General features: G+C 39.6%; 2 protein-coding genes and 1 pseudogene across 5 annotated transcripts; 1 reads left to right on the plus strand and 2 right to left on the minus strand.

Moving 5' to 3' along the window:
- Positions 1-989: 989 nt before the first annotated feature.
- On the plus strand, positions 990-6158 carry LOC132063417 (putative E3 ubiquitin-protein ligase RF298). 2 transcript variants are annotated; one of them, XM_059455941.1, is made up of 3 exons: positions 990-1155; positions 1713-3724; positions 5543-6158. In XM_059455941.1, exons 2-3 carry the CDS (start codon positions 1715-1717, stop codon positions 6077-6079), a joined length of 2547 nt encoding a protein of 848 aa, XP_059311924.1. In that variant the 5' UTR covers positions 990-1155; positions 1713-1714; the 3' UTR covers positions 6080-6158. The 2 variants fall into 2 exon arrangements, with proteins under 2 accessions (XP_059311924.1, XP_059311923.1); XM_059455940.1 differs by having other exon boundaries at positions 990-1151; positions 1708-3724.
- A 33-nt stretch (positions 6159-6191) lies between these two features.
- On the minus strand, positions 6192-6397 carry LOC132065832 (U2 spliceosomal RNA; annotated as a pseudogene).
- Positions 6398-6962: 565 nt separating this feature from the next.
- LOC132063418 (putative pentatricopeptide repeat-containing protein At1g16830) lies at positions 6963-12316 on the minus strand. 3 transcript variants are annotated; one of them, XM_059455942.1, is made up of 4 exons: positions 10059-12316; positions 8541-8811; positions 7934-7992; positions 6963-7514 (listed from the first exon to the last, which is right to left on the minus strand). In XM_059455942.1, exon 1 carries the CDS (start codon positions 12168-12170, stop codon positions 10191-10193), a length of 1980 nt encoding a protein of 659 aa, XP_059311925.1. In that variant the 5' UTR covers positions 12171-12316; the 3' UTR covers positions 6963-7514; positions 7934-7992; positions 8541-8811; positions 10059-10190. The 3 variants fall into 3 exon arrangements, with proteins under 3 accessions (XP_059311925.1, XP_059311926.1, XP_059311927.1); XM_059455943.1 differs by having other exon boundaries at positions 7916-7992; XM_059455944.1 differs by having other exon boundaries at positions 7826-7992.
- Positions 12317-21203: the final 8887 nt, after the last annotated feature.

Consider the following 21203-nt stretch of genomic DNA (forward strand, 5'->3'; position numbering starts at 1 on the left):
CTCAAACAAACACATTCTTCACAAAAACTGATTATTAAATAAAAACACCGGCAACAACATAAAGCAGTCACATGCAAAAACTTCAATGATTCAACAAAGAAAAAACCAAAACGCATATCAAAATCAACTAAAACATATTACGACATTCATAATACGACATTCAAAAAACTAAAATATATACACGTAGAATGAAACTAAAGTTCAAAAAATCATACAGACACTATAACAAGACATTATCATTTTAAATAAAAAAGGATCAATTAAATATAAAAAACGATGAAGACAAAGATATTAATTCAACAAATAACAATTTAACATAAAAACAAATATTGAAACTGACAAAAAATCCAAATTCGTACTACGTTTTAGAACATATGAGACAAACACAAAACGAGAGGAGGAAAGAAGAAGCAAAAAAAAAAAAAAGGGGCAAATGATGAAATAAAAAGGATTTTAATGGGGTAAGGATAGTTTTAATAAAAAACTTTCATTAAACAAAGTAATGAGGCAAAATTTAAAAAAATATAATGAGGGAAAAAAATATAAAAATAAGTAAAAGAAGAGGCAACTCCAAAAAAAGAACATCCTCCTTACCTTTTAAGATATGGATAAAGTCTGCATACACTTTACCTTCCTCAGACCCAACATTGTTGGATTTCACTGGGTATGTTTGTTGTTTATTTTTTCATCTATTTCTCCTTCTCGATCTCTCGATGCAATAATAATAATATTTTACAAAAAAAAAAAAAAAAAAAACCCTCTCCACGTGGGGTTGGGGTAGCTTGAGTATTGGTGTTTGGTTTGGTACAATGTTAACCATAGTTAGGCCCAAACACCCCCTATGATGACTCCTCGTAACCATGACTAGTTTGATTACATGTGTACATATGTGGTTAAGTTAACTCAAATACAAAAATAGAAAATAAAAAAATAGAAACAAAAAAAATGTAATTTCACCCCAAAATTTAGAAAAGAGACAGAGAAAGAGAGAGAGAGGCGTTCAATGTATTAAAAAGCTAGAAATAGAAAAATAAAAATAGAAACAAAAACTAAAAAAAGATCTTCTCTACTATTTTTTTTTTCTTTTTCTCTATGCTCTTAGATTTATCTTACCTTTGATTTGCTCGAAACCTTAGCTCAAAAAAAATCTGGTATGTAATTAATTCATCGAATAATCTTCAATTATCAAATCTTGTAAAATTCTCACTGTCTTTCACCGATCTTATCTAAAAATAAAAAAAATAAAAAAAAAATATTCCTTGAATTTTCTATTTTTGTTATGGGGCTGATTTTGATAACTGATTTGAATTGGGGTTGATCGAAACTTAAATGGGTGTGATTTAAATTCATTCAGTATTAAAAGTTTGTTTCTGGGTAATTGTTGTATCATCTTTTAACTTTCTTGTTCTTGATTTAACTTACTTGTTTAATTTATGTTGGTTCTGTTTAATTTTGTGAAGTTACATATATGGTTCTTGGATTGTGGAATTTGTTTGGATTATAAGATTTTAGAGTTACCAAGCAATAGATGATCATGTTTGATATGGTTTTGTTTTCTGATGTTATGTGACAGTGTAAGAACTTGGTTTCAGTGTTTTTCTTATAGGTTATGTGCATTTACGTGAGGTCAACACATTTTTGTGTTTTTATAATTTGCAAGTTATATATGTGGATTGAAGTTTCTAAGAAAAAGAATCTGTTTGGCAGCTAAGTTATGGCATCTATGGTTGCAAAGGCATGTGCTACGCCATCGGCCCAATATTCACCGGCTCTAACAGTGTTGGAAAAAGGAAGTAGGAATAAGAGGAAATTCAGGGCGGATACACCTTTAGTTGATCCGAATAAATTGATCCCTTCTTCTCAGTTTGGGTGCACAAGTTTTGAATTTTCAGCGGATAAGTTTGGAATGATCCCTCGTCATGAATTGTCGAATATGTGTAGCTTGAAGCAAGACAGCTCAGAAAGTTTGAAACTTGACCTCGATTTGTCTTGCAGCGTAGGATCATCTGAAGTAGGTCCAAGTGAGGAAGTTGAAACAAGTGAATGTTCGAATGATGCTGATTGGAGTGATCTTACGGAATCTGAGCTAGAAGAGCTTGTCTTGAGCAATCTGGATACAATTTTCAGAAGTGCAATTAAGAGAATAATGGCGTTTGGTTATAGTGAAGAGATTGCCATAAAGGCTGTTTTAAGGTCTGGTATTTGCTATGGTTGTAAGGATATTGTATCAAACATAGTGGAGAATACATTGGCTTTTCTTCGTAGCGGGGGCCAAGACATTGACTCATCGGGGGAGCATTATTTTGAGGATTTACTGCAGATGGAAAAGTATGTGTTGGCTGAATTGGTGTGTGTTGTGCGGGAAGTTAGGCCTTTCTTTAGCATTGGTGATGCAATGTGGTGCTTGCTAATATGTGACATGAATGTATCTCATGCTTGTGCGATGGAAAGTGATCCTCCTTTGAGTAGTTTGGTTGGTGATGGGAATGCAAATTCATCTGCTTCTCATTTGCAAACCGAGGCCAAAAGTTCCGAATCCAACACTAGAAAGCCAAATGCTTGTGCACATTGTTCGTCTCAGACTTCTAATGGACATAGCTTTCAGTTGGAGGCACCCAGTATCAAGCCTAAATCTTCATTTATTATCCCAGAGAAAGATTCTTCAAGTTCTCTGTTTGACAGTACTGTTGATAAAACCTTTACAGCAGCAAGAACACCCAATCCTCCAACTGTTCATGAGGAGGAGTTTGTGGGTAGTAGAAAGATCACCAAAAGGGAGTATATACTTAGGCACAAGTCCCTGCATCTGGAGAAACATTACCGTTCTAAAGGGAAACCCAATGGTTTTAGTGGTTTAGTAATAGATAATAAACTTAAGTCCATGGCAGACTCTGCCGGCATGAATATAAAGAATAAGGTCAATAGGACCTCTCTTGCTGGGACTCAAGATAATGTACACCATAGTATCTCAACAAATAATGGAACATCATTTTTTGGGTCCGATAATGGCAATGAACCCGTTCCATTACCTAATGCACATATCCCTTCGCAAGTCAATACTTCACCTGCTGCTGATACTGAGCTATCGCTCTCATTACCTGCCAGCAACATGACCCCGATGCCTCTTAGTTATAACGTTGAGGACGCTGTTTGTGCTTTTAATGAAAAATCTAATGCTCATGAATGGGTTCCTCAAGACAAGAAAGATGAAATGATTCTAAAGTTAGTTCCAAGGGTTCACGAATTGCAAAGTCAGCTCCAAGAGTGGACAGAATGGGCCAATCAAAAGGTTATGCAAGCCGCTCGTAGACTGAGTAAAGACAAAGCTGAGCTTAAGACACTTCAGCAAGAAAAAGAAGAAGTGGAGAGGCTCAAGAAAGAGAAGCAAAGTTTGGAGGAAAATACCATGAAAAAGCTAGCTGAGATGGAGAATGCCTTGTTTAAGGCTAGCGGACAAGTCGAACGAGCTAATGCTGCTGTTCGTAGGCTTGAAATCGAGAATGCTGTAGTAAGGAGGGAAATGGAAGCTGCCAAATTGCGTGCCGCAGAGTCAGGTGCCAGCTGCCAGGAGGTATCAAAGAGGGAAAAGAAGACGCTCACCAAGTTCCACTCATGGGAGAAGCAGAAAGCTATATTTCAGGATGAACTCATAGCTGAAAGACGAAAGCTGGTGGAACTGCAACAACAACTGGAGCAGGCTAAAGATGTTCAAAACCAGCTCGAGGTATGTTTTGTTACTGGGAAAATAACATTATAACAAGATGCCTCTTGTCAAATAAAATTACGCTTTAGCAAGGTTGTATTGTCCAGTTAGGTACCCTTTTAACCATTCATGCTGTAGAATGAAAATAAACAGAAAAACTGCAGAACTTAGGTATGAAGATACTAACCTACAAGCTTTACGCTGGTAAATATGGAATAATAAAATTTGTGAATAATTGGTACCGTGGTTCTCTGGCTCTCCACCGACATACCTCTGCATCAATCATTGGCGAGCCGACATCTCTGTGATAGAAGCTTCATGCAATCTGACATCTGTGATGGGGATTTGTGACCTTTTTACTGTCTGAGAGATAAACCTAAGATGAAAATATGAATGAACCTTTTGTATGTGTTTGCTTAAATATGACTCGACGTGGTTTTTTAACCTCTAAATATTCTCTCTCTCTCCAAGTTCATCCTCCCAAGAGAAGGCTGTTGTGGCTGGCAAATGCAATTATTTTAATGTATGTGTTCTTCCAGAAGACGACCACCTGATGTCTATAATATGCATTTTAGGAATATATCTTCTAATTTATGCAGTTTGAAAATCTGGAAAATGAACATGAGAACTTTTGTCTGCTCGATTCTTTACCTGAGAGTGGCTTGACTCTCGTCTGCAAAATTTCTGTATGTATAAGCAAGAGTAGGGATTAACATCTAACCGATGCAAGATTGTTCCCCATCTTTTTGCGTTGTTCTGTTAGTACGGGTGCATATTATATTTGTTCATTGCAATTTTCCTCTCTTTGTAATAGCGTTTTTGAAGTGGGATGGCTTTGTTCAAAGTCAAATAGATGTCCTGAAAATGGGAATGGGGTATCTCCACCTCTCGTAGTGTCTTGTTGCTTTTTATTTTTATTATGAGAATGTCTTGTTGCATTTTTGTGTTCAATTCAATATGCTTTCACATTGATGTCTGATGTGGACATAATGTTTCAGAACACATCTCCTGCTATATCTTGAAGTGATTAACCTTAAAGAAATTTCTCAAATGGATCTCGAGACGAAATGATACTCTAATGAAGAGTTACAGGAATAGATTGTTGGCACTGGCATCTTGCATGCATCATTGCGGTTGAGCGCTCTGAAGATGACTTCAGATTGCAGATTAAAAGAAGCTTGAACAGATAGATTTTTGTTTCTTGCTTCACATGAGATTTCTCATATTCCATCATCTTAAACTATTAACATGACAGCCGAGTTTGCTTCACCCTTGCCTAAGTATTGGTAAAAGCAGTACAGTATCAGTAAGAATAACTTTTTTGATGAATCATAGTTGAAAAGTTTGACAAGGGAGGGATAGCCTAGTGGAAAGGACCATCTACCTCCAACCATGAGTCTAGGGGTTTTTTGGTGGTTGTTACCATATCAGAAATTTCATGCCTTCTCATCAGGCACTTTGCGTTTTTGCCTTTTGGTATAAGAAATTGCTAACTGCAAATCCATCCAAAAAGTGAACTGTTAAGTGCAGACAATCAAGGGGAGTGGTTAGGTTGCAGGTCTTTCATAATACATAGACTTTGTACTTTGAACCACTCTTCTCAGGGCAGATCCAGGATATTCATCCAGGGTGTTCGGAAACTGCTGAGCTAGCCTTTTCCATGTTGTTGAGGGTGTTCAAAACATATATATCTACATAAACTCAGAAAATTTACCCTATAATACAGTGGAATCTTTTTGCCGAACACCCTGGCCTACCTTTAAATCCGCTCCTGAATCTTCTTATGCTAATGTGTATTCTCCCGATGAGAGATCTCACGGACAAGCCAATGTCTTGCAGGGTAGATGGAAGCAGGAAGAGAAGGCGAATGAAGACTTACTTAGGCAGGCTAGTTCACTAAGGAAAGAGAGAGAACAGATTGAAACTTCAGCCAATTCCAAGGAGGATATGACCAAATTAAAAGCTGAAAGTAGTTTACAAAAGTATAAAGATGATATTGAAAGGCTAGAAAAGGAAATATCCCAGCTCAGACTGAAGACCGATTCTTCAAAGATAGCGGCTCTTAGAAGAGGCATAGATGGAAGCTATGCAAGCAAACTGACAGACTTCAGAAATGCTTCATTACCAAAGGACAATTATATCTCCGCATTGGTGACAGATTTTGAGGAATATTCTGAGCATGGAGGGGTGAAACGAGAACGTGAGTGTGTCATGTGCTTGTCAGAGGAGATGTCAGTGGTTTTTCTACCATGTGCTCATCAAGTGGTATGCACGACATGCAACGAGCTCCACGAGAAGCAGGGAATGAAAGAATGTCCTTCTTGTAGGAGCCTCATCCAGCAGCGGATTTCTGTGCGCTATGCTCGTACTTCTTAGAGTTGCTTCAGAGAATGAGTGAAGCTGTCAAAATACTGATTCACGAAACTTTATAATGAATAATGGATTTGTGTGGCCCCTTTCAAATGTCTGGACAATTATGCTTGCAGTATGTGACTCTTTTCAAGAATGAAAAATAGCAGGAAAAAAAAAAAAGGAGAATTGTTGAGCGTGGCCTTTGTAAATCATCTCTCTTTTAAATAAAACTTGAGTTTTCCTTGTTGTGTTCTTTTATGTCTCTTTATCGATCATATGAACTTGGCTATTTACAAAAACAGATACTACACTTGATCTTAGCCAAAATGCCGAGAAATGTGTCCAGCCAGTATAGTGACTATTGCTTTAATCTTCTGTGTATTTTTGTGCATCAGATTAAGGAGGTTCTCTCATCTGCAGTTTGTGAGTGCCCTCTTGGTGCATTATGTGACACATTGTATATACTTGGCGCCTCAATTTCTACTCGCATAAAATGCTTTTATTAGCCTTTGAAAAACACCTAAGAACCTGGCATTGATAGGCAAATAATCCAGCACATCTGAAGTAAAACCCAAGAATTTATAATATTTACGCTTATATGAATCTAGTAGCATATAATCTGATTTCTCTTCAAGTAATACACTAAAAGTCTTTCTGTAGTCTTTTCAAAAATTATTTCCAATAGATGAATAAGCGAGGAAAAATCTCTTATCATAAGTTCTTTATTGTATTAAGGTATCCTTCAAACATTATATAATCAGTTGAAAAGGCTCTCCGCATAATGAGCCATTCACTAAACTACCTCAATAAGATATTTGCTCAAGTTCTATCATTGCATATCAGATTAATCAAATGCATAGTTTTCTGAGTTGGGGGTAACATATGACAGAGAGTTGATTACTTGACATGGAATGTTAAACTCCTATGCAAAAAGGCCTTTATTGATGAGTTAGTTTAATTTTATTTCACTGTCGACTGCACAAAGGTTCTGCAGAAGTTACATTATAGCTATTACATAACAAAAGTTTAATTAGCACTGCTGGAAATTGATGAACTCTAGCATCATGTCTAACAAAAACATATCTTCCATCTTACACCAAGATGCTAAGGACAAAATACATTATACTTGATTCTAGCAACTGGCTCCCATTCACCTTCAAAGCACCTTTGATTCTCCAAACGGACCACCAACGACACGAAAGCATATTCCACAACTGTGATAACACTGGACAATGAAGAAGACGATGATTTACATCCTCAATTCCTTTTTCACACAGATAGCATCGGTTACATAGGTGTAAACATCTTCTCTGCAGGTTATACTCGGACGAAATAGCTTTGTGTAGCAGTACAACTGAAGCATTTCACTCCGTTTTACCATAACATCTGCCACGGCCATACAATATCACTATTCCCGATGCGTTCAAACTCTTACATGCTTAATTCACAGAATTTTCCACTGCAAAAAGACATGAAATTAAGATTTCTGTTTCGATAGATTTTCTAAATTTAACTTTGTGGTGTTTGTTTCATAACATGTTTGAAGCATTACTATACTGGTTATATTTTCTTACCTGAATTAATTAAGCTTATAAACCAACTTGAGACCAAGAAATAAGCATTAAAGCATTAAGTTATGTGGCTCTGTGTCTTCACTACTAAGTTCAAGTATAGACTTAAAATAATTTTAGGTTTACGCCAAACACTGGAAATGATGGTAGTAGTAAATAGAAATAGCAAACAATGACAGGAGACAGCTATTAATCATACCATAGTTCAAATGATGATTAATCACGTGAGGATTATACTAGGGAGATTGGCGTAACAAGATACCATGTTTTTTATATCTGGTACACTTACGGTTGGATAAGCTAGTACCTCCACATACTTCCCAGCTTTCATGGGGAGCAGCAAACATCATCTTCCAGAGTGTATTGCTGCAAAGTTGAAGAACCAAAATACACCAGTCCATCAGACAAATGCTTAATAAATTGAAACAACAATTATTATGTTCGACCACATGGCATAATAATGTCCGACCATAAGGCATGACCAGTTCACACTGACATTAGACAAGCAGAGACCGCAATAAGAAGATTGAGACAAGCACCAATAAGTTACTTTTTTATCTGTCAAGCTGGACTAGATCCCTTAGATACAGAAGTTTGCAATACTGCAGTACAAAGTAGATAATTATGTTAATTTTTGCATGTAGTAGGTAAGTCATGAAAAAGCTCATTGGCCTAACAATTTCGGTGGCTGAAACATTTAGAGTTCTCTACAAAATAACCAGAATTTTCTGTCTCCTTAAGTCAGTAATCTCCTCTGGAGAAATCTACTTGAGGCTCCAATAGAGATAATCACACAAAAGAAAGCAACTTGATATATTCCTTCTGCAACATTTCACAGTGGCAACCTCACAGACTGATGGTCCAAGTTTTTCTAGAAAATCAGACAAAAGCATTCAGTTAGGTGAATTCAGTACCTCCATCTTGCTCATAATCTGCAGCTGTAGGAGCAACAAGAACAATCTGCCGAGCCCCAGGGTTCATGAAATCTTTTTCAACACCATTTTTGACAAATAACACAAGCAAGGATTATAGCATCTTTAGCGTACCAACTTGCATGAGAGAGTGAGTTAATCAAAATATTTGAAATCATGTTTTATGGAGGTAACACTATACATACCACATTTCCTGAATCCTTTTGCTGTATTATCAGTTCAGGCAACTCTTCGGTGGCTCGATATCCTCCCCCTACACACATTAAAGGAAAGATGACATTCCTATGCTAGAGCCAGAGAGCATCTATAGCTTAAAAATATAGTCTATTATTTCATGCATTAACCAGGAAGACAAAAGAAGCATCAGCCTGGTGATCTAAATCCAGCTTATGGAAGGAAAAAAAAAAAAAAAGTTAAGGATATTTATATCGCCGGTGCTTTCACCAGATATCTATCAGTGCAACTCATGTCAACGGTAAATCTTAGAGTTGAAATCACTTAACAGACAGTCAGATGGAGACTCCTAAATTGGAGAATTACTTCATGATATCAGAAAATACATGACTCAATCACCAGAAATTAACTTTTTAACACCAACGTATAACAAGAAAGATTTTCTAAAAAGAAGTTTATTTGGTCAATGGAGTTTCAAATTTTCTATGTATTGACCTTTTTCAGTGTCGTATACAGCCTAAAGAGCGACAAACATCTACTCCAAAGTCTTGACAAACTTCTAAGCTCATAAATGATGTCATCCTCATATCAACACCTATGAGTAAAGAACTTTCTCATAGGTAATCTGTCGGCAAGAGAATCAACAACATCAGTGAGACAACCTAGAGCCCGCTTGGATGGGCTTATGGCTTTTGACCTATAAGCCAAAAGCCATAAGTTAGGAATTCTAACTTATGGCTTTTGGCTTATTTTTGTTATTTTAGCTTAAAAACAAGTGCTTAAAAGCATTTTTTTATTTTACCAAACACTACAAAAGTGCTTAAAAGCACTTAAAATAAGCCAATCCAAACAGGCTGCTAGTTTAGTGTCGTGAGTTCAAAATTCCAAAAGTCTCTATTGACAAAAAGTTCTTGATCTTGGCTTGTAAGTTCCATTTAAAGCAAGGGCGGATGCACCTTAGCCCAAGGGACCTCTCCGTCAGAAAAGATATCGACAACAATTATGAAGAATCCTTTGTACACCACTGCTTTAAAAGCCTTCTTTATTTATGGATCCCTATGACAACCAAAGTAAATCTTATGTATGCACATCAAGGGAGATAGCCAGATCAAAGGAGTTCAGCAACCTATTTTATCTCAGATCAACAAGCATAGGATAGTCATCTTACAAAAAGTAGTAGAGCAATCCCCAAAACTTGAGATAATCTTATTTTTGTAAGAATTGCAATTGTTTACTTGTACAGAACAAATGGCTAAAAACCAGTAACCTGATAGAAGAGCACTCTATTTGAAAATGTTTATCATTTAGATGGAGTTCGGATGGTACCTTTAGGGAATCAATTCATTCCTAGATCACATAATCATCTTAGGTTTTCTGAGAGAGAGTAAGATCAGATTCTTGATGAACTTAAGTACAGCACTTTGCTATAGACAGAAGAAGCTGTCAAGTCAAATCATATCAACTGACTGAAACAGCCACCTCCTGGATTTCATCTGAGCTGGATGTGCCAAAATCAACGTTATTAAACCGGTCCATGTGCACATTTCTGATGTTTACCTGATGGACTTCAACTAGCTCATTCATCAATTCCGCATATACTTCCCTTGGAAGGATTTCGGAAGTTGAAACATCAGTCAATAGAGTCAAGAGTGAAGCAGAATGGCGGGATCTATACAGGAGATTTTTCATAAACCTCAGACTACAAGGGTCAACTTCAACACTAGCATCAACCATTTCAAGTAGGATCTCTTTAACCATGGTAACATCACTTCTTTTACAGAAACCTGAGAGAATCAGATTATAGGTCTGTTTACTTGGGGAGAGACCAACCTCCTTCATTTGGCGAAACAAGGCATAAGCTTCTCCAACTTCACCACCAGTAAGAAGTCCACTAATGGCAATACTGTAAGAAACATCATCTAGTTGGGACTTCTCTGAAGCGGCTTTCTTGATTAAGCTAATAGCTTTGTGAAATTTACCAGATTTTATCAGCCCATTTATCATCACAGCAATTATATGAGAATCAAGCCCAACGTGACTTCTAACAAGTCCACGGTACACCTTAACTGCCTCTGCTATCCTACTTGACCTGCATAATCCAGTCAATAATCCGGCAAAGGTATACTTATCTGCTACGAAACCTCTATCTATCATGTCATTGTAAAATTCAATAGCACCAGCAGGATAACCAGCTTTGCAGAAATAGCTAAGGAAAGAGTTACAAGCAACTAAATCAGGTTGGATCTTGAAGCCAGTTATAAGCAGAGGTAGTTCGACGAATTGCTTAGAGAGACAAACAGTTGTAATCAAAGAACAAAGAGTATAAGAATCAGGTATCAGTCTTTGCTCCCGCAAAAGGAAGAAAGCATTAATTGCATCTTCATACCTACCCATTTTAGAGAGGCAGTCTATTAACACATTACAAAGAACCAAATCAGGGAAGCATCCTTTTGATTCCATGGTATCCAAGATCCCAAATGCCTCGCTTGGCATCCGGGACTCAAAAAATCCCTTGATCAACGATGTGCAAGTTACAACATTTGGTGAATGCCCACTCTCTACCATCTTCTTAATCAAATGACTTGCAGAATCCATGTTCCCAGCTTTGCAATGAACATTTATTAATATACTCCAAACTCTCTCGCATATAGGAACACCCAAAACTATCATCAGACCCAATATCTGTTTTGCCTCTGCTATACAACCTCCTTTACAATAACAATTCAAAATCACAAAAAATGTCTCCTCATTAGGATAATACCTTTTTCTCAACATAATCGTAAGTACATCCTGAAGATAAACCAAATCATTGAGTTTACACAAGTTACAAACAGCAATGCTATACGACAAAAAATTTGGAACCTGGATTTCTTTCAAAACTCTAAGTGCCACTTCGACACGCTCAATTTTAAACAATACATCCATTACAATGTTCCTAGAAAAAGTATTAGGAGTATAACCGTATCTAAGTAATTCCTCAAACGCCTCGAATACCCTATCATACATTCCACCAAACCAATAAATTCTCAGCAAAAACAACAAAGTTTGTGGCTTTATTACACAACCAACCTCCTCCAATTCTTTAACAATCCCTTTCACTGTTCTAAATCTTTGGGTCAACCTAGACACAATACTAACCATGTGGGTCAATGTGACCCTATCATGAAAGTAATTGGGTTGCTTTGCACACCACAAGAAAAAAGAAAAGGCAAGAACATCAGAACAACAATTTGATATAGTTTTATGTACAATTGTAGGAGTAAGGATGATTCTTGAATTTTCAGGAAACTTATGGTAATGTCTAGAGGAAAAAGAAACTTGTGGGTCATCAACAAAACATTGAATTTGTGAGGATAGACTTCGAAATGAAGACAAAGATTCCATTTTTAGCATTCGATGTGAAGCAATTCTTCGAATGGAGAACCATATCCATAACATTTCCAGTATATAATACCAAGAAACCTAAAACGAAGCATAAAGAGAAGAAGAGAGTGATTAAAGCTGACCCTTTTCAGTCTACATTGATGAGTATGGAGCTTCTTGGAAGTTGGTCATGTGCTGGTAAAACCCTGCAAAACCCTAGAAGACGATCAATTTTTTGCGCGGAGTGCCCTTCTTTTGGGGTGGTCTTTAAATTTTGCCCCTCATATTTGTGGTTTAAATTACGCCTCATATTCTTTGCTTTAATTTTTGCCCTTCGCGTTGTTCGAGTTCGAACCCTCGCTCAAGCAAAAATTAAAAAAAAAATCGCAAGACAAGGGTTGAATCGCGTGTATGCCGGACCCGGCATACTTTTGTTAAGGAATTACAAATTTTATGTCGAACCCGGCATACTCATACCTTATGGGCGGACTTGGCATAAGATGCGTCCAAGATAACTTTGATAATTTCTTCACAAAGTTATGCCACATACTTTTAATGGGCAAACTTTCTTCATCACAACACTTGCACATAACACAAATTGGTTCTACACTCAAGCCCCATCAGTATGATCCTATTAAGAACGATCAGCCTCTTCCATGTAAGACAATCACATTGTGAAATATATTTTGTCGAGTGGCATGTTGAAACACCATAAATTTTCGCCGACTCTTTCGGGATTACCTAATAATTGCAAGAATTTAGTTCGAATCAAGCTTTTTCCGGGTTGAGAAGAAGTATGCACTTGCTCCAGATTCTCCAAGAACAATAATTTGTCTAACCATCCAATATGTCGGCCAAGCACGTTAAATTGGTCAAATCCTACTCTTTGACATAGTAGGCATGGATCCACTTTATCCATAAACTTTTATCTGGACCCTAAGATAACTTTGTGAAGGAATTATCAAAGTTATCCGGATCCCAAGATACTTACGCCAAGTCGCCTTCATTAGGCATAAGTATGCCGGTCCCCAGCATAACTTTGGTAATTCCTTAACAAAAGTATGCCGGTCCCAAGATAGCGAAATTTAAACTACGCCTTACGAATTTTTTTTTTAAAATTTTGCCTACGCGTGGGTTCGAACCTGAAACCTATGGGTGTTAGCCGAAGGGCAAATTTTAAAGATTTCAAATATGAGGGGCAAAATTTAAAGACCACCCCAAAAGAAGGGCAATTCTGCGAATTGCCCGAAGACGATTACCCGACTGAATCCATGACCCGTATCTGACTTGGGCCTTTTATTTTTGGGCTTTGAATTTTTCTTGGACAAATTGGGTGGTTGTTTTTGGGACAATTTGCACGATTGTCCTTCAAAGGCGCTGGTCTTTAATTTTTGGCCCTCAAATTGCTGGTCTTTAATTTTTGTCCTTCATTTAAAAAGGTAGCCGAAAATACTCCAAGATTTTGGGTTTGAACCTCGCTTAGTCAAATAAAAAAAAAAAAACGCAAGGCATAAGTTCATATGAAACTATGCCTATTCGCACTATGTAGTTAAATAAAAACTATGTCGGACACGGAATAGGTTTCTATGAAACTACATAGAACCTATTCCTATAGGCATAGTTATGAAATTAAGGCAGAACTTTATTTCCACGAATCTTTGCCGGACAAGGCATATGTTCTATATAACTTCATCCGAATAGGCATGGGTTCATATAAACCTATGTCTTGCGAAATTATTATTATTATTATTTTCGACTTTGCTGTGAATCGAACGTAGAATCTCTGGTGCAAAAAGGGTACTTTAACCCACAAATTTTCATTAAATGAGATGTAGGGCCAAAAATTAAAGACCGGCGAAATGAGGGACAAAAATTAAAGACCAGTCCGTATGAAGGACAATCCACGCAAGTTTTTGTTGTAAATTACTGGAGTAATACTTAAAGCAATAATGATGTAGACACGGAATGCATAGATAAAAAGGAAGAGAGAGCTTTTCTTATACTCTTCAAGTATTTTTAACAGACTTATAAATTCTTTATTCATAGAAATATATTAAAAAATACTAAAAGGATGCTATGACCATGGTTATTGAACATTTAGGGTTATGATAATCACATTCAGTGGCGGATCCAAGATTTTCATTCAGGGGGTTCGAAAAAACAACAAAAGCTAAATATAAAAATTAATGTTGTTGATGGGAGCCAAACATAGAACACTAGAGATAATTTTGAATAACCTGGACCGCTTGAGCTAACCTTTTGTATTTGTTTAGAGTATTCAAAAGTTAATATATATACATAAACACAAAAATCTACCGTGTATATACACTGCAATTTTTTGCCGAAGGTGTTCACCGAAGACCCTCGGCACCCTCTAAATACGGGTTTTTGTGAACACCCTGTTGACATTTGACAATGAAGGATTTTGGGAGTAATGAAAATAAATACTCCATTCGTTCATTTTTACTTGTCCACAATAGACTTTGGATTTTCTTTAAGAATACAATAAATGAACTGCATATTTTACTATAATACTCATGATATTATTATTTCAAAAATAATTGAGAAATTAGTAGTTAATGTTAAGGGTAAAAAAAAAAAATAAGGCTCGTCTTTCTCTTGATATTCTAAAGTGGACAAATAAAAATAAATATTTATTTTTAGCATAGTGGACAAGTAAAAGTAAACAGAGGGACTATTAAGAATTGAATCCACTAAAAGTAGACATCTATGCTTTATTCTTTCGTAATCCTCCCCTCGAATGTTCATACATTAATAAATAACGAGTCTTGTTAAAATTTTACTAGAAAAAATATTTGCGGGAAAAAATCTTAATGAAGAAAAAAACATACACTTATCTAGTAATACATATCGTTAATTGCATCATTAGAAATCTTACCAGAGAGTTGTCTAGTTATTCATATATAATGATAACTTCCATTATACTCAATCTGTCACGCCCCAAAACTCACCCTAGACGTGACCGGCATCCGACGTCATAAACAACATCGGAAGAACCTAAACAACACAATAATAATACTTGAACCCGCCAGGTTCAGAATGATCCTAAAGGAAGTTCAAGCTCTATAGCACAATCTAGAATCAAGAAGAATGAGAAACACTTATAAATGCCCTGGTTGTCTTTCGATCATACAGGTGATCAGGCTGCATAAGAAAGACTCCACTAGACACAGTGTTATATCCCGTATTTCGCACGTCGGGATAATTCGAGTCAATTACGATAAGTTGGGGACAAGACCATTCCGAGATACGAAGTAGAGATTTTTGTTTGTCTTAAGAGAGTAAGTTGTGCATGATTTTATTGGCATGGAAATATTAAAGAAACATTTGGGGTCAAATTCCATTTTTGGAAAGTATTCTAATTTTGGAAAGGAAATTAGTTCATGAAAAAGAAATTCAACAACAAAAAAAAAAAAAAAAAAAAAAAAAATAGGGCCATGTGGCCGGCCACCTTGGGGGTGGGCCATGGCCACATGGTTGGCTATTATGTGTTATTAAAAGATGACTAAGTCATCTTATTTCTTCACTTCCACCTCTAGAAATTTCAAGAAAAATTGGGAGAGGAAACATAAGGGCCATTCGGCCATGACAAGAGAAAGAGGAAGATCAAAAACCTTCATTCCAAAAATAATTTCTCCTAGTTTTCCTACCAATTGAAAGGTGCTCTTTAACGTGGGATAGTTGTTGGAACAAACAAAACGCTTATTCTTGCAAAATCTACTCCCTAGTAGCCGTGTGGAAAAGTTGGAAGAAGGTATGCTTTAATCTTCTCTTTTATATGTTATGCATAGTTTATGTGTGTTGTAGCATGCAAATATGAATGAAATTCATGAAAATAGGGAAGTTGAAGTTGTGCAGAAAGTAGGGAAGGTTGGCCGTGTGGTGTGTGTTGTGTTGAAGGAGTAGTGAATTCATTGTATTTAGCATGTTTAGGCGTTGTTGTAATGTGTAGAAAGTGAATGAAAATCATGGAATGGTGTATGTTGAGGAGTGGCCGAAAATAGGGGCTGTTTGTTATGCAAGAAATGAAGTCATGTTATCTAGTATTTTGATTGTCGTCGTTATGAATTCTATGAGGTAAAATGAAGTTTAATGAATCAAATTGAAGTTGTGATGGTTGTGGGCTGAGTTGGAAGCCAAGGTAGCTCTTATGTGAATTTTATATTTAGGATGATTACATTGTTAATATATATATTGTTGATGTAGTTTATGAGTTTTGAAAGAAGAAAATATGTTAGTATTGTTTTTAGTTTGGAGAGCATTTCGGGTAGGTGGTGGTGTAGTTGGATTGTTGGAAATATTGTGTGAATTGTTTATAGTGTCCTTGAATATTTTTTGAATGATTTCGGATTAGTAATCGAACGTGTGAATATTGATGTTAGTTTGATTTTATGCGGTTGAATTGAATATAAGTGAATATCGTCGCATTATGTGAAAGAAGGTTGTTGATGTTAGAATGCGTTTTGAATGAATGGTTGATATTGTTAGAATGTTTGTTGGTATTGTTGTTGATGAGATTGGCCGAGTTTAATTCTCGGGGTGGTGCATTTATAGGAAGTGCGCCGAAATTTTGTAGAATTTGGTGTGCGCTTGGAATCGGGCTTCCAAATGCCTTTAGCTAATATTTGATGTTTAATGATGTATTGTAGATCTTGGAAAGTTCACGACGTAAATTTGGACTAGCTTGGAAAGCAGGCGAGGTATGCAAGGCTTACCCTTTTTCTTCATTGGCATGTCTTAGATACGATTAAGTTATGATAAGTTACGAATCCCGAGGCGATTCCATTCCTGTGATCCGAGCAAGCATATGAGTTTTGTTCATTTCTTGAGGTTCGCAAGTCAATTTGGTTAAACTATGGCTCTTATGTTTTGTAAGATTGAATTTTAAAAGTTGCACAAAAAGATTTTTGTTGTAAAAGGTTCTGTAACTACGAACGTCCATAACTTTCACAGAAAGGCTCGGATCGCCTCAAAACCGCTCGTAAAAGATCTTAAAACGAATAAGGCTACCAACTTTCATAGGCGGGCCCGGGTTGGTCGATGTACACCCGTGGTCCCCGAGATTTTCGTTCGTACAGTCCTGGTGACTTTTTGAAAGTACTTGACTTAGTAATCGTTTTCGCTTTCGAGCGTCGCTTACTTATTTATCTGTTGAGTCCGTCGCAATGATATATATGATTATGGTTCCTACGGTTCCGTGTTATGTTCAAGATATTTGATACGTTCCCGAATGTCATTCGAAAGGTATTTGACATGATTAAGTCCCGAATTTCAAATGATAGCTTATTTGATTTTTCCTTTACATTTTTGGAAAATGTTTTCTAAAAATTGCATATAGTTTCTCACGACTCTGCTCGTGCACACTATTGTTACTTCCTTCGCCGAGTCCCGGGGCCGGTTGTCATCGTGCGCATTATGTTATATTTCTGGAGTATGATGTGTCCGGTTCGTCGTGCCCCCTTTGGCCGGAAATCGTGGATAATGGTGTTATGATGTGTCCGGTACGCCGCGTCCCTCTTGGCCGGGTACCGTGGTATATGTGATGTGCTGTGTGACGGGGATACGGAGATATAAAAACTTCTGGAGTATGATGTGTTATGGCGCCAATGACAGGAGGGCGACCATATTCTAAGAGTCATGCATGATTTGCATTTTACTCGCAAGCATTTGATATTCGATATTGCATTTATTTTACGTACTTTGATCCGACTATGATTACTTCTGTTTACTATATTTCATACCTTGCATACTCGATACATATTCCGTACGACCCGCTTCTTCGGGGTCGCGTTTCATGCCGCGGGGCAGTACGGCACACGCTTCGAGATCCGTCGGCCTAGATATACGTTCCGCTGGCACAAAGTGCTCCTTTGATCCGAGCCACGCTTTGGTACCGACATCCCCGTTATATGTATATATATTTGTTCATGGGCACGCTGCGGGGCCTCTGCCCGTCATATGATTCTTATGACTCTTAGAGGTCCGTAGACATATACGTGTGGGTTATAGGTGAAGTTACTTGTTTCCTTGTGCCGTGTGATCCGTAATTACTGGACGCCCCGTACGGTGTTGGCCTTACTGGCTCACATGTGATATTCTCCGCTGGATGTTGTGACCGCGGAATGTATATATATGTATATGTATTTGTGATAGCTACGGGGCGCTGTGTCACTATTTTGTAAGCACAAGATCTGGTTATGTTAAGTATAGTCTGATGTCTGAACTCTATATGTATATGATCCGCTTGTACGCTAATTCTGGTTAGCAGGTACGTTAGGGTGCCCAGCTCGGGCACCAGTCACGGCCTACGGGGTTGGGTCGTGACAAAAGTGGTGCTCGACGGTTCGTCCTCGGAATGTCTACGGACCGTGTCGCACAGTCCTGTTTATGGTGTGAAGCCGGCCACGCTTTATAAACGAGGAGGCTGGGGCATTTAGGGAATCAATGACCTTTCTTGTCTTAGATCGTGCGATAGAGCCGTTTATTTAGGATGACTCCTCCTACCAACGAGTTGTTGTGATTTCGGCCGACGCCTCGGGAAAGCGACAGTACCGCCCTCGAAGGGGCAAGTCTACGGCGGTCGGGGAGACTAGCCGAGGCCGGAGAGTTGGGACGCAGTGCTCGGCTTGTGCTGAGGTTGCGCCCCGTCGGCCAGGTTACCCACGTTGCAGCCGCCGTTGCCGGGGAGGATTGGAGCGAGCGGCGAGGGCACCGGAGTCGGCGGCTCCGCGCCGGCTCCAGAGGACCGCGTGCACAGCCTCGGCCCCACCGATTAGGGGCGAGAGGATAGGGCAATGCGGGATGCGGTCCGATTGGCTTGACGGCCGAGGATTGTGGCGGGGCGAGCTCGCGGAGCATGGATTAGGGGATGACTATGTGTGGACGGAACGTGACACAGCCGGCTCGAGGGCCCGCGATTTCCCGGCCCCTGTGTCCCGCGAGTTTTCGGCGCTGCCGGGTCAAAGCTTGAGAAGACCCCGAGTTTATTAGACGGATGTGGCGTGCGTTGCGGTTGATTAAGGCCCAGGGCCGAGTCATCGAGCTCGCGTCGTATCGGTTTGTATGATATGGTAGCAGGTATGAGAGTCTTGGGGAGTTGTCCCGGGGCAAGGATGCTCCTCCCGGCCCCGTATGGGGCGAGTTCGTGGAGACGCACTGGCAGCCATTTTCTGCCCCCGAGGAGAAAGAGACGAGCCGAGGTTCACGGTTACGTCGAGGGCGGGGCCGAGCGGGGAGCGTCGAGTATAGCCTCGGGACGTTCCCCCCGGCCGGATGCGCGCCTCGTGTGTCGGCCGACATGGTGCGACCGGGTGCATCGGTATGTGATGGGGGTGATTACACGATTGATAGTTGTATGGCGATGGCTTCCCCGCCGTATGGATATTGCCCAAGTACGAGCGTACGTCCCGGGGCATGGAGGGCGACAGCCGGGCGCCGGCCGACGGGGGCTACGGCCGGGAGCCGGCCCGAGAGGGCTAGATCAGCCCAGGGTACTTTGGAGGTTCTCGGCGGGGGCGGCCTCGGCCCGGCACACGGGGTATTCTTCGTTGTCGGCGCGGAGTGCACCCCGCCGGCCTTCAGGGTAGGAGATTTGACGGTGCGGGGTACTCGGGAGGCGAGTCGGAGCTCCCGGGGTTTCGGGATCCCGAGGTGGACGGGGGTTCCCGTTCGATCGAGGCCATTCATACCTCGGTGTTCGCATTTGTAGGAGACGTCACCCACGGAGGGGGTGCCCGTCGGGCGATGGGTGCTTGTTTTGTGGCCGTCGGGAGGCTCGCGCGGATTGCCGTGCTGGGAGTGGCTCGAGTCGTGTGTCGACCCTACGGGGTCGATTGCAGTCCGTCTTCGGTAGCTATGCGCCCTGCGGGGCGGGGGTATCGCGCCGGCGGGCGCGGGTGGCCGGACGCGGCGGAGCCTCCGGTGGCGGTCCGTCGAACCGCCTATGTGCGTGCGCGGTAGACGAGGATCGGGGAGGCATTGCCGGATGCGGTACACGGATGTACATGAACCCTTACTAGGGTACATTCTTATATGTGCGTATACATGTTGTATAATTGTTGTTTAATATCGGTAGCGGAAATTCAAAGTTGATAACCAAGTATGTATAAGCGATACGATTAAGACGTGTTCGTGGTCATCACGGATCTGGGAATCTAGGATGGAAAGTAATAGTACCCATAGGTGATAAGCGAATACGCTGGAAGCAAGAGAGGGGTAAAATAGTAATTGTGTTATGGAAGCGTTCGGAAACACATCAAGATTTTACTTTATTCCAAATTACGTGATGAAGGTCATGTGTGAGGTGGACGCAATTATACCAACGTTGCGAGCATTGTATTTCATCGAAGTTCCGAGGTTAAGCGTCTTTAGCGAGGAAATTTCGGGATGGCGACCCCACCGGGAAGTTTACTCGGCAAGCACACAACCCCTCACCTAAGGAGTAAATAGGAAGCTAGGGTAGTCTAAAGGACTTAGAATATCCGAGTAGACGAGAATCTTAAGAGGCCGGGACAATAAGACGGTAAAGAAAAACAAAGTTGGGCATCACTTGCCAGTAATTAGGTCGTCGAGCAGTCATTGGGGAAGCTAAAAGAGATGCCGGGAATTATATATGGGGGTCAGAAAGCGGAAACCCCGGGGGCATGGCTCACCCGGGGGGGGGGTATTTTCCCCAACCAACGTGAAAGGAGCCAAGGCAAAACAGATAACAAAGTTCCAAAAGAAAAAAAAAGGGAGAAAGCCATAAGGCAATTGAACACCATTTTGATGTATTTTGGGGAAAACCCAATAATGATGTCAAAAAGGGAAAGAAGGATAACCCAAGGGGAAACGGACGGCCAAAAAAACAAAAGACCCCTCGAAATAAAAAGCGACATAAGGGTTTTTAATCCAAAAAAATAAGTAATTTTCCCGGGGGGTTGAACGAAACGCGAGTGCGGGAGAGGGGAACAACACCGAAATATTTGATGGAAAACTTTGACAAAAATTCCCCCCAGACCTGCTAACAAAATCCAAAAAAAAGCCAACGGGGGATAAAGAGCCGGGGAAAGACAATCGGGCGGCCAAGAATCGACCCGGGGTTGGAAG

Source organism: Lycium ferocissimum, chromosome 7, assembly GCF_029784015.1.
Source record: "Lycium ferocissimum isolate CSIRO_LF1 chromosome 7, AGI_CSIRO_Lferr_CH_V1, whole genome shotgun sequence".
Classification (NCBI taxonomy): domain Eukaryota; kingdom Viridiplantae; phylum Streptophyta; class Magnoliopsida; order Solanales; family Solanaceae; genus Lycium; species Lycium ferocissimum.